The 13,128-nt window shown below is 44.5% G+C and overlaps 1 protein-coding gene across 1 annotated transcript; it reads right to left on the bottom strand.

Moving 5' to 3' along the window:
- Positions 1-10,231: 10,231 nt before the first annotated feature.
- ADRB1 (adrenoceptor beta 1) lies at positions 10,232-11,635 on the bottom strand. Its single transcript, XM_069460808.1, has one exon. The coding sequence runs from the start codon at positions 11,633-11,635 to the stop codon at positions 10,232-10,234; it is 1,404 nt and encodes a 467-aa protein (XP_069316909.1).
- Positions 11,636-13,128: the final 1,493 nt, after the last annotated feature.

Genomic DNA, 13,128 nt, shown 5'->3' with positions numbered 1-13,128 from the left:
ACCTTGTGAATTATTGAAGTGGCTTTCTGATTTCATATATCCATCTCAGGAGCCGATGCAAAGAAATGCATTCTTTCCAAGCAGGTTTCTGAGTGTTGAAGGCAGAAGGAGGCCTGCAAATGTCCTGAGGTCATTCTCCCTCCCGCAGAGGTCTCCTGTTGGCCCCTGCACTGCTCGCCTCCCACCTCCCCAGTCCGAAGCCTCAACAGGAGGTTTCTTGCAAACAATAATCCTGGTAAAGTAATAAAAATATAATGCTATTTAAAATGAATTCCTCATTACCAAGAACATATATACATAAAAAAAAAGAATGCCAGGTAAAGTCTTAATGCTTTGTCAAAAGGCAAGAATCTGTATAACTTCCCTTGAAATAGGTAAAGAGTCCGTACAAACTCTATCTTTTGTGTTAAGGTGGGAAGATAATGATTATAAATCTGTTTCATGTGGAAAAAACCTAAGTGGGAAATGCAAACTTTGAGAGGGCCGTGATGTTTGTTTGCTCCAAATACATTTTTATGGATATGTTGTCATTTCTTACAGGATTAGCATGCAGAGATAAATTTTAAAACAGAAATATGGACATTAGTGGAACAAAATCTGATTCTCTCAGCTATTTCCCACTGTTGGGGTCCAGGGAGGACACGGGAGCTAGAAACAGGGCCATGTAGAGTACAGAGAGAAAAATGGCTCTAGGCCTTAGGATATAATACAATAAGTGACAAATAGATCAAGTATTTTGCACATTGACAACTGACCTAGAAACCAGAACATGCAGGTCTCATTTAGCAATTTTAGTGAAATGCCTATTTTAAAAGAATAATGACATACATTTTCATATAGTATATACCACCTTTGTACTCATTGGATTTATGTTGCTTTGGTACAGAATTCTAGCAGTCTGTGTGCCATTTCTAGAAATAAACTCATTCTTAGAAATATTTGGAAAACAACCCCACTGTTTCCTGCGACACCAGCAGAGGCTGCCCCATTTAGGTTGCAATTTGAGGCTTGGCACCTTTCTTGGAGAAAAGGTTCTTTATGTCTGATAGTGAAAGTCTGGATTTACAGAAGAAATAGAGGGTTACATCACATCTTCTGGTAGTGAACTGCTCTAGATAGGCCTGTTACCACTGTGTGCCTGGATTGTTGGAACAGGCAGAGAACTTGTCTCGGGTAGAATTCAGCTAATCAATATTCAGAGTGTATACTATGTACATGACAATGTGCTGGGCACTGATAAAAAGTCAAAGATAAAAAGAAAAGCCCTTTATTCTGTAAAGGAGCTTCTAGTCCGGTGGGGAATAAAAAGCAGTCTGGGGGCGTGAATGAGAGACTTCACTTAGGAGTCAGGCACCTAGACTTGATCTCTGTTCATCTGCTCCCGTGAACAAACTGTCGGAGCTCATCCCCTTACCTCTATAGGGGGCATGACCTTCAGGCATTTACTACCCTGACGCACTCAGAAATCTGCTTGGTAAGGGTGCCTTTCTCTGGGTCAGCTTCTGAAATTGATGTACAAAAATCAAAAAGGCACCTTATTAATGAGCTCATATATAATACATGAGATTATATAAATCTTAGTTTTCTGATTTGTACAATGGGATTTTTGAATTTGCTTACTCAGAATTACTTTGAAGATAAAGTGAGATGTCGATGTCCATCTATCCTGCCTTCTGATGCCAGGTTAATCTTTCTAAAACACTGTTTTAAACCTGACACTCTTGCTCATAAAGCTCCATGCTTTCAGGAAGATTAGAGTTCAATGCTTTGCATAAACTTTCTGATCTGTTCCCAGACTACTTTTCCAGTTTCATCTCCAATTACTCCATCAACATAAACTAGCTGTAATTGATTATTCATTGTCTGAACACTCATCTTGGCTACGCATACCTCTAGGCTTTTGCATACCTCTAGGCTTTTGTTCATGCCATTTTCTTCCCTTCGTAACTTCCCATGGAGTTATGCCATTTTATCTCCTTATCTAAGATCCACCAGTTTTTCAAGCCTCTAGATTAAGCCCCTCTACCACCCACTTCCTCCTCTGGCTAGTGAGTGCTTAAAATGTGGCTGGTCCCAACTGAGTGTGCTAGAAGCGTAAGACACACGGTGGATTTCAAAGATTTAGTATTTTAAAAAGGGAAAACATGTGAAGTATCTCATTAAAAATGTTTTACATCAATTACATATTGAAACACTATCTGGGCCGGGCGTGGTGGCTCATGCCTGCCATCCTAGCACTCTGGGAGGCCAAGGCGGAAGAATCGCTTGAGCTGAGGAGTTTCAGACCAGCCTGAGCAAGAGCAAGACCCTGTCTCTACTAAAAATAGAAAAATTAGCCGGGCGCTGTGGCACGCGCCTGTAGTCCCAGCTACTCAGGAGTCTGAGGCAGGAGGATCCTTTGAGCCCAGGAGTTTTGAGGTTGCTGTGAACTAAGCTGACGCCACGGCACTCTACTCAGGGCAACAGAGTGAGACTCTGTCTCCAAAAAAAAAAATACTATCTGTTTTACTTTTTTTTCTTTTTAAAGAGGTTACTAGAAAATGTAAAATTAAATATGTAGCTTGTATTGGATAGCGTTGGTCTGGGGCCCTACTTTTGGCCCATGTGCTGGCACTCAACCATATCTGGCTCATTCTTTGTCCCTTTTCACATGTGGATGTCCAATCTCCACAACCAGCTTGTGATTGCCTTGGGGACAGGCTCAGAGTCCTAGGCTGGGTGTACCCCATACAACACACTCACTCAGTACATAATTAAGAACAGATGAACGTATGAATCACAAAAGACTAATCACAGAAATCCTCTAAACAGTTAAGCTCCCCAAATGTTTTCCCAGAACATCTGATGTGAAGAAACTTATTTATCCCTCTAAACACTCAAAAGATTTGAAGGAAGTTGTAAACATGTGCCCTTTGGGAAGGGGGCGTCTATTGGTTGCCTGATTTGAGAAAAATTTTATATATTTTTAACATTAATATTATATATTTTATAATAATTTATAATATAACATAAAATAAATTTTATTTACTTTTAAATACATTATAAAAATTTTATGGTTTAAAAAGTAGGCTAGGCGCGATGGCTCATGCCTGTAATCCCAGCACTCTGGGAGGCCGAGGCTGGTGGATCGTTTGAGCTCAGGAGTTTGAGACCAGCCTGAGCAAGAGCGAGACCCCGTCCCTACTAAAAAAATAGAAAGAAATTAGCTGGACAACTAAAAATATATAGAAACAATTAGCCGGGCATGGTGGCGCATGCCTGTAGTCCCAGCTACTCGAGAGGCTGAGGCAGAAGGATCACTTGAGCCCAGGAGTTTGAGGTTGCTGTGAGCTAGGCTGACACCATGGCACTCTAGCCTGGGCAACAGAGTGAGACTCTGTCTCCAAAAAAAATAAAATACAATAAAAATGTATATTGCCTGTTTTGTCCTGTGCTTGCAGGATGCTTTTTGTAGTACTGTAAGGATTTATTTGTTTTCATGTTATATTTTTTCATTTTGTACAATTTTTTTTTCATCTTCAAAGTTTTGTGGCTCTGGTGATATTGAAGAAAATTACTAGCACAATTCCAAAAATGATGACATATTGATGCTACCAGACCAGGTATCGAATTTAACAATCTGAAGTTGTTTATACAGCAAATGGAATTACATAGTGCATAGAAAACTGGGGGGAAGGGCAGTGTCACTGTTTTCATACACATACATCATCAAGAGGATTTTTATACAAAATAGTGGCTTAGTCATCAATTTCTAGATTCCCCTGAGAACAATCGTGAGTTAAAACTGCATGAGGGATTTGGGTTTGCTATAAAGGAAACATTTGCTGATAACATGGGTTATTCAGTGGTAGACCAAGTCTTTAAATATCAAATTAAATCTCATCAGACTTGGTGATCTGCACTGACTTAGGTATAGAACCCTGCATGAGGACTGGAGTCTTGTTTACTAGACATATCAAGATCTTTCCCGTGCTGAAGAGTCTGTTATTTTTCTGTTATTTAGGTATGCCTATTTTAAGAAAAGAAAAAAAAAAAGCATTATCTCAGAATGGATCACAGAATCATTTAAGCACAATGAGTTCTTTAAAAAGAGCATCTTACTAAAATGTTATCTATAATGGTTAAAAAAAAAATCCCTGGAGTGCAGAAAATGTTATTGGAACATCTATTAATGTTTACTCTTCAAGAGCATTTTTAACAAGGACTTTGAGATTGCAGGTGAGTTTCTGCAGTTAACATAACAGATATTTTAAGCCAGTAAAATTTGTGTAGATTTGTCACTGTTTATTATGTTGGGCAGAAAGAAACTTGATACCCTGTAAGCCACAAAGGAGAAGTAAGCAAAAATACAAACTCCTGTTGCTCCCGGCACTTTTCATCTCTAAATGGCTATTCCAGGAAAAAGAGAATAATCTGGATAGTTGCCTTTAGCATTTACAACTCAATACAAAATTGTAGAATTGAGTAGTTTTCCAAACTGACTTACTTTTCTCAAAGTAGCTGTGAGTTAAGAATCATTAAACAACTACTTTTCCTCAGCACATAGCAAACAGGTTTTTTAATCCGATGTTTGGGAAGAAGATTATTTTCTTCAGTTGTGGTTTCTGTGGAATTTTAAGTGCAGTAAAACATGAAAGACCATTTGTTTGAATGCATGGGGTATTATATACATATTTTTGCTATTCTTAGTTCTTTTCACTTAAAAAAAAAAAACAGGGATTTTTGTGGGTGGAGTTGCTAGGAAAGGGAAAAGAGGGTCAGGAGGAAGTATTAAGGATAGACCTAGCAAAGCAAAGAACTTCTCCTATCAAAGCATCTCAAAGGGATTTATAAACAAGGGCCACTGATCAGGCATTGTGGGAAGTGAACTTGAATCGCAAGGAAGCCCATTGACTTCCCCAAGGTCATTGGGCACAGCAGGAACTTCAGTTAGACAAGGAACCAGAGTGGCCACAGTGGGCCATCTACTTGAACAAGTTTTCTACTCTCCTAAAATTTTACCCACGATTCTCCCAAATCAGCTAGCCTAATAACTAGAAAAAACTACTCTAACACCTAAATAGTTGAAAGTGGAACAACTAATGTTACCTTTTGAAAACAGGATACTGAAAAGACTGAGAAGGTCATGTGGCTAAGAAGTGACAGTGTCATAAAAAGAAAGCCTGTTAAGATAGCCCCTACATCCCAAATATTAAACTCATCCTGGAGACCTTCCTTGACAGGAAGGACAAACAATAGTTTAAATGTTTGTCTGCTTGGAGTTGCCACATAATTATGAGCAATACTGAAATTCTCAGGAAGAAACCCAAACTTGACATTTAAAACACAACATAGGTAAGTTTTGTGTCATAAATAGGAAGAAAACGGTGGGATCTTGCTACTCCTAATTAACAGCTATGAGCAAGCAATTGTGGGGAGAGAGAGAGAGAAAAAAAGAATTGTACATGTTGAGAGATGTTGAAAATCAGAGCTTTAGGAAACCATGGATGAGAAATTAGTGCTGCTATGAAGAGAATTTATCAAGAACTGCATGTCTAGATGTTCCTAGCTTATTCAAGAACTGAAAAAGTACTCAAAAAAAGGGCTGGTGAGTATGGTGGTTCTAAGACAACTGTCTTCAGGTGCAGAAGGGGAGTGGGGAGGGATGTGATCTTTGCCAGACATCCAGTGCTTTCTTGGGTGCTGCTAACATTACTGCAAAGATCATGCTCTGATATTCCCAGCACAGTGCGAGCTGCTTGGGGCTGCTGTTTTTGCAGTACGTCATTAGGGCAACTGGGTTTGGAAGCCTCTTATCTGTTCCATGACCCAATGCCCAAATCTGATTGATTCAGACACTATCTCCCTCCTCCCACAAAAGGCTAAAAAGACTATCAGGGAGGTAAATAAATCGACAAAGTATCTATTTATAGCATTAATACCTCTTTGACTACATTATAAGGGCTATCTAGTTGAGACTCTTTAAATGAGAGCAGGCTAAACATGGGTTTTGTTTTTAGGAGAGGGATACCCCCTGGAAAGCAGTTCAATGGAGTTTGCCTGAAAATCATTGCAATGTAGCAATGCTATTCAGGACACATTGAACAAAAAGTTGTGAGATTCAAGAGCAAGATTCTAGATGAAAATTTAAATAATGTGGAGGGTGTGTGTAAAGGGGAAGAAAGAGAAATTAATTTAATTCCATTTGCTGATGTGACTGTAGCACAACTATTTTTAGGTATAATCCAAACAGTGCATATCTTCTCCATTTTGATTAGTAGAAAATTGGCAGGGAGTCAAAAGAATTAGTATTTCTCAGTACATTATGCCAGAAATGTACAAATAAAATGACATTAGCTGTGCCAATGCATTTAATTTGAATCACTGCTAAGGTTTTTATTTTTTTTCCTTAAAAAAACGAATGGACTATCTTTGTTAGAAACATTTTTTTCAAAAAAAAAAGGTCTTTCACAACTGGCAGCAAAAGATATAGAATAATTTTCCTTTAGACTCTTGCATAGAAGCTCTTGCTAAAAAGTTAAATGTTAATATTACCCCGACACTTTGGGTGCAGAATTTCCGCCTGGTTATTTTACATATTGCCAGAGGAAGTCAGCACATTCAACAAAATGTGAAATTAAAATAAGCTAGGAAAACGTGCTTCACAAGGAAAGGTTTCACAATAGCCACTTAGAAGTTATTAATAATTCCAGTTCCAAAGAAAGTACAGACCAAAAAAAAAAACTCTATTTGCAACATTTTATATAGGCAAGTTCACCAAGGAACCAAGCTATATGGTATACCAATTATACATTTGTACAATGGAAAGAGAATGTATATATCCTGGAAAATCTTGATTGTTACATGTTAGAGAATTTTACAGTGTTAAACCTAAACATAATTTCCAATGTAGCAAATCAATGAATCTTGATTGCATTTTAGTTCCCTGCTGTGATTTTAAGGTTTACGCTTTGGTTCTCTGTGACACACAAGCCGGTGGGTAAGGCTGATTTTTTGCACATTCATCCTTTTTCTCTGGCCACTTCTGCAGTGCACTATCTCACCAGATTAAACTGGATTGGCAGCTTGCTCCTGAAATTGCCATAGCTATGGTGATTTGCAGCCCTATTATCAGTCAATGGCTATCTTCTTCAAAAACAACAAAAAGTAGTTTTCACGGGTATTCAGAATCACTGACATGGTCTGCGTCTGAATCCTTGTAATCCTCAGTTGGAACGCTCAGACCACACAAAAATCTTTTTCTACTTTCTACCAATATATATAAACTGGTCCCAAGATTATAGTGGTTTTCTCTAATTCACTAAAGAGACTAACTCTGTCTACTAAAGTAGTTAAATTATACATATTTGTTCATAAAGCTTAAAGGACCTTTATGATTTTCAGACCTGAGGTTTGATGGGCCTGTATGTATGTTTTGGGCTGGGAAGATTTCTTTATATTTAAATGTGAAGACTTATCTAGACAAAATAAGTAAATAATCAGGACAACAGGAGAGTGAAGCATTAACCTAGTACTTCAGTGTTCTTCGAATGAAACCGAAAACATTAAGTCCATTAATTTAAAATAAGGAAGCACAAAGCCTCTAACAAAATGCATCTTACATACTCATGAGATGGGGGTGAGTAGAATAGAGAACTATATTTGGTTCCTAGGGAAATTACAGTGACATTTCATCCTGAAATTGATTCTACCTTCTCCACAACAAACTTCTTTAAGTATTTATCTTTGTATTCTTAATAAAGCTTTGCCATCTTTATCCCTTCTCCCCTTTTTCCTTTTTTTTTTTTTTTTTGCTGGAAAGGGGCTCAACTTCATACTAGCTTTTGTTGAAACTGCTACTGTGTGTGCAACCTTCTGCTGGTCTCTGAAACATGTACGTCATTAACCTTTCTCAGACGACTGTCTCCTGGTCTTCAGAATATCCCATTGCAAAAGAGAAAAATCAGTCTTGACTTCCCCTAGAAGAGAATAATCTCTTCATGTTAGAACACAGCATGAACCGCAACTTTACGCTCTCCACTTTGGTTTCTTTACTGTTCAGTCATGAAATGAAAAGTTTATTTAAAAATACAGTGATAAGTACTTAAACTTATTTTGCAGAATGTACAATTCATCTCAGGATGGAATTTCACTATATTTTCCTTAGGAACTCATTTTATGAAAAATACCCTCTCTACTGGGTGTTGTAATTTTGTTACAAAGTTAAATGATTTCACACTTGCTTTTTTACCTGTGACCTGTCCACCCAGAACTTCTGCTGAAATGATCTATTTAATTACACAAGAGAAAAAAATACTTACATCAGAAGCCCTTTTATAAATTTTTGCCTAACCATGAAAACATTTTCGATTCTAAACAGCTACTGCAGAAATCTGCACACACGGATCATCCGTAGGCTGTGATTCTCTATCAGAACACAAAAATAAGCTGTGGAAGCCACTTACCGCATTCCAAGTAGGCAACTGATTATGCAGTGAGTTAGTCTTCTTTCCTGTGTTTCTATGAAAAGTTGCAGCTGAATTACATGGCCCGATCACTTTTTTTTTTCTTTTTAGAGGATACGCAATCCCAAATGTCACTTCTTAAGTCAAGTGCAGCAGATGGGATCTTGAAAGTGTCTACAAGTAGTCTAGGATACCTTGAATCCGGCTGTGAAAATTGAGGGCAAATCTGTAGCTCTCAGTAGGTGAACGCCTTATTTGGTTAGAGGCATTTTGCTATGTTACTGAGTCACGAAAAGCTATTAAAAGAGCTCTATGGGAAATCCAGTCTATATTTCGAACAAAACAGTCTTTTTCATTATCACTGACCCCTTACAGACACACGGTACATAAACTTGATTGTGCTTCATTGGTATTTATTGCACATGGACCAATTCTTCACACAGTAGTTAGTTGCACCAGAGTATAAATACTTGGTAAAACACACAAGAGGAAATAGAATGTACACACAAGTGCTAATTTTTATCAGATTCACGTGGGCACTTGGACATAAAAAAATAATAAAAAAATCCTCAAGATAATTATATTTATAATATGGATACAGTTACAGTACCATGATAAAAGAGTATAAAAAGGTATTTTCCCAATAAATCATTAGCTCAATAACATAATAGACAACAGGAATAGAATCTGAATTTTATTTTAGTTTTTAAGATCTGTCCACCCCCCATTCCCCTGTTAAAAAATATTTTCTTTTTGTGCAAGTAACATCTTCTATGGACTTTACAATTCCTAACACTGTGCAAAAATGGCATTTTGAACCACTCCTTGTTTGTTTTGTTTTTTTGTTTTTACCCACATGTGCAGTAATCTGAACTGTTTCCTCTTTTTTTTTTTTTTTTTTAATGTCCTGTCTTCAATTGACAGAGTCACATGTCACAGAGAGGCTCAGCGCCTGGTCCTTCCAACTAATATTGATACATAAATAGCTGTTTAATATAAACAAGTCTTTCTATCTTGCTGTGCAATATGCACAGTGTGAGGTAGAAATCCCTCAGCCTGACCACCGAGGCGCTCGGGGTGGGGTGGGGGGGGGGTGGGGGGCAGCCGGTTTGCCCTACAGAAGGAGAGCAAGGTGGGGCTTGTTCCAAGAAAAGCTTAAAGTTTCTTGAAACATGATTGTTTTTGCATCCATCCTTTCCCTTTGCTTTCGGAACAGGCGAAATCATTACTCAGGAATTAAAATGAAATTTTTCTGGAAAGCAAAAGGAAACACATCTCCACGAACTGTCATTCGCCGCCTCCCTCCCCCTTCTCTCTGGCAGACTGCTCCTGTTCCCGGGAAGGAGATGGAAGCCAAGTTCATGGTCTTTTATCCCCTAATGCTTCTCCCTTCCCCTGCACCCCGCCCCCCATTTCCACTCCGGTCTTCGCAGAAAGTGTCAAAAAACACCTGGGGAAAAAAAATCTAAATATGCATCACACACGCATACACAAAAAAAGGCCGAACCACAAACAGAAAAGAACCCAAGATAAGTCAGCAATCCCACCGCTCCCCAAACTTTCCTTTTTGTGCAACGGTCCGTAGCTTTTCTGTTTGTCTTGGATGATTCAGACGAGGTTTGTGGGCTTCGTGTTCACCTGCTTTCGGTCTTGAGTAAACACAGATCTCTTTTCCCTGGGAAGCCTTTCAAGGGCTCCCGGGCTCTCCTCTCCCCGGGCGCAGAGCCCGCGTCTGGGCCGCGGCGGTGGGGATCTGGGCGCCCGGCGTGCGCGCCCCGCGCCGGGCCCTACACCTTGGATTCCGAGGCGAAGCCCGGGCGGCCCGGCTCGTCCAGGCTCGAGTCGCTGTCCGCCACCGCCCCGCCGTTGCAGCCGGCCCAGGGCTCCAACAGGCGCGCGGGCGGCGTGGCCCCGACGTCGTCGTCGTCTTCGTCGTCCGAGGCAGCCCCCGGCGACGGCGGCGGCCCGGTCCCGGCCAGACAGCCCGAGGCGCGCGGCCGGTCGCCGTGGGCTGCGTGTCGCCTGCGGGCTGCCCGGCGCGCCCAGCAGAGCAGGCGCTGGAAGGCCTTGCGGAAGTCAGGGCTGCGGCAGTAGATGATGGGGTTGAAGGCCGAGTTGGCATAGCCCAGCCAGTTGAAGAAGACGAAGAGGCGGTCGGGCACCAGGTCGCGGTGGAAGGCCTTCACCACGTTGGCTAGGAAGAAGGGCAGCCAGCAGAGCGTGAACACGCCCATGATGATGCCCAGGGTCTTGAGCGCCTTCTGCTCTCGCAGGGCGACGAGGCGCGAGGGCCGCCGCTTGCTGGTGCGCCCGTTGGCCACTGGGGCGGCGGCGGGGCGCGGGGAGCCGGGCGCGGGCGCCGGCGCGGGCGAGGGCGGCCGCGCGGGGCCGCCGAGGAAGCGGCGCTCGCAGCTGTCTATCTTCTTCACCTGCTTCTGGGCCTCGCGGAACACCCGCAGGTACACGAAGGCCATGATGCACAGGGGCACGTAGAAGGAGACGACGGACGAAGCGATGGCGTAGGCCCGGTTGGTGACGAAATCGCAGCACTTGGGGTCGTTGTAGCAGCGGCGCGCCTCGTCGCTCTCAGCCCGCCACCAGTGCATGAGGATGGGCAGGAAGGACACCAGGGCCGAGATGGCCCACACCGTGCACACGAGGGCCCGCGCCCGCGCGCGGGTCAGCAGGCTCTGGTAGCGGAAGGGCGACGTGATGGCGAGGTAGCGGTCCAGAGCGATGACACACAGAGTCTCAATGCTTGCCGTCACGCACAACACGTCCACCGAGGTCCAGAGCTCGCAGAAGAAGGAGCCGTACTCCCAGCGGCCCCACACCACGATGGTGGCCCCGAACGGCACCACCAGCAGCCCCATGACCAGGTCGGCGCTGGCCAGAGACATGATGAAGAGGTTGGTGAGCGTCTGCAGCCGCGGCGTCTTGGCGATAGCCACGATCACCAGCACGTTGCCCGCCACAATGAGCAGCACAATAAGTGCCATCAGCAGGCCCATGCCTGCCGTCCACTGCTGCGACAGCTGTGCGGGGCTGTCGCTGGCCGGAGGCAGCAGCGAGGCGGGCGGCGACGCCGGCACCAGCAGCCGCGCCGCCGTGGCCGCGCCGTCGGGGAGCGGCGCGGCAGACGACAGGTTGCAGGGCTCGGAGGCGCCCAGGACGAGCGCCCCCGCGCCCATGCCGAGCTGTGGAGGCCGGGGGCGGGGTGTGTGGCGGGGCTGGGCCGTGGTTGGGGAACACCCCAGAAGCCGGGGCGGAGGGGTGCGCGGAGGGAGGTCGCGGCCAGGTCAGGGCAGCCGCGGCGCGGGGTCCGAGGCATGGGCGCCGGGCGCCTTTCCCGCCGGAGCCGAGCGCTGTCGCCGCCGCCGCTGCCGCCGCCGCTGCTGCTGGAGCCGCTGCCGCTGCTGGAAAAGCCGCCGGGACCTTAGCATGTTTCTGAGAGCGCCGGACCCGCAGCTCCGGCACCCAGCACCCACCCCACCCCGCTCCCACTCCCCCAAGCCAACCCCCGGGGCCTCGCGTCAAGCTCCTGCAGCCAATCGGGGCAAAGGCACGCCCCCGTCTGGTCTCTCCCCCCAAGTCCCCGCACCCCTCCTACCCGCAATTGAGCCGCTTAGGAGAGTCGGGGTTGATCGCGGAGCCAGAGCGTCCCGGGCGCCTGCTGGTTCCTGCAAACGCGCCCCTTCCTGCGCCCGCTAGTTCCACGACCGGTTCCCCTGCGCCCTCTGCTGCTGCCGGCTCGCACGCGCGTCCCCAGCCCCTCCTGCGGCCCCACTCGCTCCTGCATTCCGTTCCGTCCTGCGCCCCTTCTGCCCTCCGCGCTCGCTCGCTCCTGCGCCCCCGCTTCCCCGCATCCCATCTACCTCCAATGTCGGGGCTCCCCACAGATCAGAGCGCTTGCTCCCTTTAGCGCCCAGAGGATCTCGGTGTTCTTGCAGCGCCACAGCGCCTTGGACAGCCTGTCCGCTGGGGTTGGAGCAGTTTGGCTGCGAGATTGGTTGTAAGATCGGGCAGCCTAGCAGGGTGTGTGTAAAATCCTTCCTCCGTCAAGAGGGGACCCAGCCAGCCTGAGTGCTGGCAGCTTGGGGATCGGAGGTGGGTGTTAGTGGTTGGAGGAAACTTTCCAGCAGAGCGAGTTGCTGGAGCCAACTGCGCATCTGTCAGGAATGTTCTCTGGGCGCTATTCTTGCAAGGAGCTTCTGTTGAACCGCAAGTGCAGTAGCTGTAGAATGGAAACGAAGGTTTGTGCATCTGACAGCTAACGCTGAGGACCAATTGGAAAAGTACACACTGCTCAGTCCTAGCTAATGAATGTGTGAGTAGGATGCGACAGTGTGTTCATAGTATCAAGGAAGAGGCTTAGGGAAACACACACCTTAGGGTACAGAGTAAATGACATCACCCCGAAGAAAGAACACATTTAATCACACTTTGGACTTTTCCCATTCAGTAATAACATCTGTATTTTGTGTTTTATTACTGATGATTTTATAATTTGAGCGGGGTCAATACAAACAAAAAGGTACTGTTAGTTTTGGCTCACGTAGTGAACTGAGATTTCAGATTTCTTGGTTTGTGTGGTGGTTTTCTCCTTTGCCCAGATTCTCAAAACTCTGGGATTAGTTTTGGAGGGATGAGAGAAGAAAATATATAAATACTCAAGAGATAAAAA

Source organism: Eulemur rufifrons, chromosome 28 (assembly GCF_041146395.1).
Source record: "Eulemur rufifrons isolate Redbay chromosome 28, OSU_ERuf_1, whole genome shotgun sequence".
Classification (NCBI taxonomy): Eukaryota; Metazoa; Chordata; class Mammalia; order Primates; family Lemuridae; genus Eulemur; species Eulemur rufifrons.
The sequence above is the reverse complement of the archived record's forward strand: the minus strand, read 5'-3'. Positions and strand labels throughout refer to the sequence as shown.